At 39.7% G+C, this 5,234-nt stretch overlaps 1 protein-coding gene across 1 annotated transcript; it reads left to right on the top strand.

Moving 5' to 3' along the window:
• Positions 1-3,596: 3,596 nt before the first annotated feature.
• LOC133893539 (transcription factor RSL2-like) lies at positions 3,597-4,950 on the top strand. The gene is made up of 5 exons (XM_062334579.1): positions 3,597-4,028; positions 4,116-4,319; positions 4,435-4,500; positions 4,584-4,649; positions 4,760-4,950. Exons 1-5 carry the CDS (start codon positions 3,597-3,599, stop codon positions 4,841-4,843), a joined length of 852 nt encoding a protein of 283 aa, XP_062190563.1. The 3' UTR covers positions 4,844-4,950.
• The last annotated feature ends 284 nt before the right edge of the window (positions 4,951-5,234 follow it).

Raw genomic sequence — 5,234 nt, 5'->3', positions numbered from 1 at the left:
AAAATCATTATTTTTTTGCAATTAGCTGGCAAAGTGCGTATAACCAAAGTAGATTCAATGTACGAGAAAAGCCAGGAGAAACACATGAGGAAGGGAAAGTGACTAAATTTAAATGTAAATTATCTTAATAAATCAGAGAGATCCATCACCCTACTTAACTGACATATAGGAAACTTCCTTATCTATTTATGAACCAAGAGTTAACCAATATTAGTAAATATGCTTCATCAAATGATTCACTGTTAATTGTATATACCATGTCAAGCAAATGTCGACAGTCTTTGCTGACATTGAGTTAGCTGTAACTTATCTTTCTGGAGGGAAAAAAAAAAGAGGTCAAAAGGTCTTATGCATTTTACTACCATTTTTTTCTTGCCTTCTTAGGTTTCCAAGCTAGTGTGAACATCAGATATTTAAGGCACTTGATTTATATTTTATCTTTGACTTCTAGCCGACAGAATGCATCATGAAATTTCTCTATCTCTCCCCTTGTGTTTTTTAGCTACTAAAGATCTACTCCCTCCGGTCTAAAATAAGTATCATTTTAGACATCAATATGATCCTAAAATACAATTTTAACTACTATTTTTGCTGTAATATATTGATAAAACATAGCAAAATATATTTTATGAAAGTATTTTCGAGACAAATCTACTTATGTCATTTTTAAGTGTACAAACCCATTACATAAAAAATAATTTGTAACTAAAGTTTCATACAGTTGACTGTACGTGATTCAGAATGATAACTATTTTAGACTAGAGGGAGTAAAAGAAGTCTCGGCTAATAAGGAAAATGAACTACAGTTTTTAGCTAACATTGATTTTTAAAGAATACCAATTAATGCACCTCAGACAGATCCAGTAGTACATGCAATATATGTTTAAAAAAATTTACTGGCCCCTCAAGTCCTGATAAAATTGTATCAACAAAGTAGTACAGTTAAACTGAATTGTAGATAAAAAAAAGTATGCCAACTTCCAATAATAATATTATAGTGCCAATCAGATCGGTGAACTATTAGATAACAATTCAGGCTAAATTCTTGTTTAAAATTATTTCCTTGTATAGAGAGCACTAAACAAGCACGCACCTTATATCTCGACCGTCCATCCCTCTTAACTATCTGTTGATTCTCTCATCTAACCCATATTTTTTCCATCTAACCCTCTAACACAAATCTCAAACATAAATGTACGAATAAGATAGAGGGTGCATGCGCATCACCTTGTAGAATTTTCCCTTCTGTGGTTGGTACGATAGCTACGACCAGTGCGACTTCTTAAACCAACTCGGCTACAGCTAATGGCTCGGTAGGCGGCAGTGCGGCCGGGTCTAGACTAGTGGGCTGCAGCGACCCTCTATACCAGATGGGCTGCATATGCAGCGCCGATACCAGGCCGCAACTCACAGTGCCCCTGACGTCATCACCAACTACGGCTTCAGATGTGCCCACCACGGTCGGACCATGACAGAGCAGGCATTCTGTCATGACACCAAACGCGGTCGGAGCTGCGGCGACAGATGAAGACTCGCTGGTGCACGCCATGAGGAGGGTTGCAACTAGGAACTTCAACGCTCCTTTGCTACCGACACCAAGCCCCTAAGGACGACAATGCCGATGGCTCCATTAGGTTATCTATATATGTACACACTATCTCCATACTTGGTCTGTACTCCAACAATCGAACTTTTAAGAGATTGTAGCAACGGTATATACACGACTGAAGCAGGCGATCAGAGTGCTCTTCATCAAATATGGATGGGGTTCTAGACTTCAGATCATGAGTTTACCACCATAATGTCGTCTATTTCGAATACCCCTATCAAAGAAGGATTCTTTTTTGTTTTCGGTTGTTCTTTTTGTCTATTTTGTTTTTTAGATTGTGTGCATCTTGGTTATGCAGAAACTAGGAGTAAACTCTTATACGGTTGTATCTACTTGTAATGACCATAAGAGTTAATAAAGCTTTTTTTATCCAAAAAACATGCAGCAAGTCAATTGTAGGGCTCCAGTTAACATAGCTGTATAATGATCAAGCAGTACTTATTGACTTCTTGGAGCAACCATTAACTTTTTTTCTAGCAACATTTACAATGTCCATGATAGGATCTGAACTAATACGTAGCAAAGTTTAAATGAAATGTAGGTAAAAGAAAGTATGACAAGTTTAATTGCTGAAATATGACTCCAATCAAGTAAATGGTGGTTCAAGTCAATTGATTGTTGCAAATTATTGCAAAGTACACAGTACTATTAAAGAAAAACATTGAGTTTAAGTTTATCAAGTGCACAGTAAGTCAATTCCAGAGCTCCTACTTATAGCCTCCTTGCCGAAAGAGGTACATAATGAGCGAAACAAATACAGTACACATCATTTGATGCCTATTTATAGAAGTACATGCAAAAAAGTTCAGAATAACTTCTACTTTCCCACTTTAAATCTGTACCAAGACAAGTGGGACAACTAAATTGGAATTTTTAAGTACAATGGAAGTATGGTAACGATAAGTTTCTTTAACAAAATATGATGCCAATCAAATAAGTGTGCGGTTCGAGTTGAATTGCTGCTAACTTTTGCACAGTACAGAGTACTTGAAAGATTCTCAAAACTCAAGTACAAAACATGTAGTGTTTGACCTTTCAAAAGCTGATCACTTATATTCAATCGCTACGGATGATTCTATTCAAATAACACTGCCTGGAACTGGTGCAACCCCTTTGACTACTCTCAAATAGAGTTTAAGAGGGTAAGCATGCGCGGTAGAGTACATTTTTTTAGATAATTTCTGTGGAGTACATAGTACAAGATTAGTCACCACTAACAAATTCTGACAATAACCTAATTTTATTAATAGAAACAATTTGCCACGATCCTAAACTGACAGTTTGAAGTTATGATTGAACCCATATGCATTTTACAATAGAAAAAATGGAAGACAGAAATTTGTTTCTTACCGGCAGTTCTGCGCAACGGAATCTATTTTTCTCCCCATTCTGGGGATCTGACAGCTCTTCGAGTTGCTGGAAATGGGAACAAATGTTTCTGAAGCTCCATGGGAAGCACAGGATCACACGGGCATGAACTGGTATCTACTGATCCCCGATCACAATAACAACCCCAAGAACTTAATTCAGATAATCCCTCTTGCCTTCCACCTCTCACTTCAACTCACCACCACTCCCCACGATCTGCAAGATGAGTAATTGCGCAAATGGCCGAGCCAATCTCACCTCTGAAGTAAACAATCTCAGCATACCATTCTTGCCGGGAAGATAAACAACACAGCCATACAATCGCGACATAATTGCGCATGCGGTTTTGATTATCCTGTCGGTATCAAAATCAAAAATCCGGCTGCAACATCTTAACGCCATCCCCACGGGGTTGACTCTGGAGATAAACTTTTATTTGCTAAGAGCCAGACAATTTGGTACTGATTGTGAAGCTATCATCCTTGATCAACAATGTGGGCCACGAGCAGCCTACAAATACCCTCTGCATCCACGCGACAGAGGCACTCAAGGATTGTAGCAGCAGCATTTGTCTAAGCTAGTGTCCTTCGTTGCCTTGAGGCCTTCCCACATTGCTAAAATGGAGAGCTCCTACACTTCGGTTGCGCCGTCGTTGGAAACCGATGTGATGGCGCAGTTTCTTGGAGCTCATGATCACTGCTTCACCTACGAGCATGTGGATGAGTCTATGGAGGCAATGGCAGCTCTCTTCCTGCCTAGCCTCTACACCGACTCCAACTCCTCTTCTAGCTATCTGAACTATGAGGTCCCCCCACAATGCTGGCCTCAACCAGATCATAGTTCTAGCGTTACCAGTTTCCCTGATCCAGGTCAGAATTATGAGAGCTTTGAGTTTCCATTCCCGCCTACCGACTTCGATTCGCATTGTGCTATCCCATACTTGAGTGAGGATCTGAGCCATGTACATGGCAACCATTCATCAGTCAGAGAGGAAGAAGCAGTCAACGATGCACCGGCGACTAACAAGAGGAAGTCCAGTGCTGCCACAAAGGTATGCACGCAGAAATACTTATGGGCCAATGACTAGTCCAATTGAAATGTTTTGATCCATGCTTATAATAGTTATCATTTGATGCAGGCATCAAAGAAGACCAAGAAGGCTGGCAAAAAGGATTCTATCGGCAACGACGATGGCGGCAACGCCTTTGTCGACACGCAAAGCTCTAGCAGTTGCACCTCCGAGGAGGGAAACTTGGAAGGCAATGCGAATTCAAGCTCGAAGAAGACGGGTACCAGGGCCAGCCGTGGAGCAGCAACTGATCCTCAGAGTCTCTATGCAAGGGTAAGTCAAAAAATTTAGAAGGTCTTGCTTAGAGTTATAGGGAACATAAACAATTTACACGGTGACTCAGGGGCATGCATCTGAATTCTGATGGGTTTAAATGTGAATTCTGCAGAAGAGGAGAGAGAGGATCAATGAAAGAATGAGAATCTTGCAGAACTTGGTTCCCAATGGAACAAAAGTAAGTTTCTCATAGAACTTGATTCCCAATGTTAATTGGTTAATACAATTTCGTGTCTAACTTGGATAAATATGATCTAACAGGTCGACATTAGTACGATGCTCGAGGAAGCAGTGCAGTATGTCAAATTTTTGCAGCTTCAGATTAAGGTGGGTACATCAACTATTCCATGATATCAGAAAAAGATGTGTAATACCCAATTAATTATAGTATATACTGCAAAAATGGGACTTCGCTAACTTTTTTCAATTATGTGCAGTTGTTGAGCTCTGACGATATGTGGATGTATGCCCCGATCGCATACAATGGAATTAACATCAGCAATGTTGATCTCAACATCTAATATCTGCAAAAACAATTCTCTCCGGAGCTATGGTGCTAACACTGAATTGCGTAGTAATCAATTGATTCTGGCCCATATAGTCGCCTGTATCATACTTGTAATGTAATCGCATCCAATCTCATTTTTTTTTCTTCTGCTTCTTTGCATTCCCACAAAGCCATACAAGGAAGTTATCATAATCATGTAAATGATCAAAGATCACAGTGATATGATCGACTTCACATTTGAGATAATTCTTTTTCATGCCACAAGGTTAGCATTTGTGGTTCCATATTGTCACCATCCTGATCAATCGGACGAGAACAGAAGAATTCCGAGGAAGAGAGAATGAATTGGGGGGTTGGGAGAAGAACAGCAGAGGTTCGTTAGAGGAAAAACAGGGTTACGGGTT

Source organism: Phragmites australis, chromosome 15 (assembly GCF_958298935.1).
Source record: "Phragmites australis chromosome 15, lpPhrAust1.1, whole genome shotgun sequence".
Classification (NCBI taxonomy): domain Eukaryota; kingdom Viridiplantae; phylum Streptophyta; class Magnoliopsida; order Poales; family Poaceae; genus Phragmites; species Phragmites australis.
The sequence above is the reverse complement of the archived record's forward strand: the minus strand, read 5'-3'. Positions and strand labels throughout refer to the sequence as shown.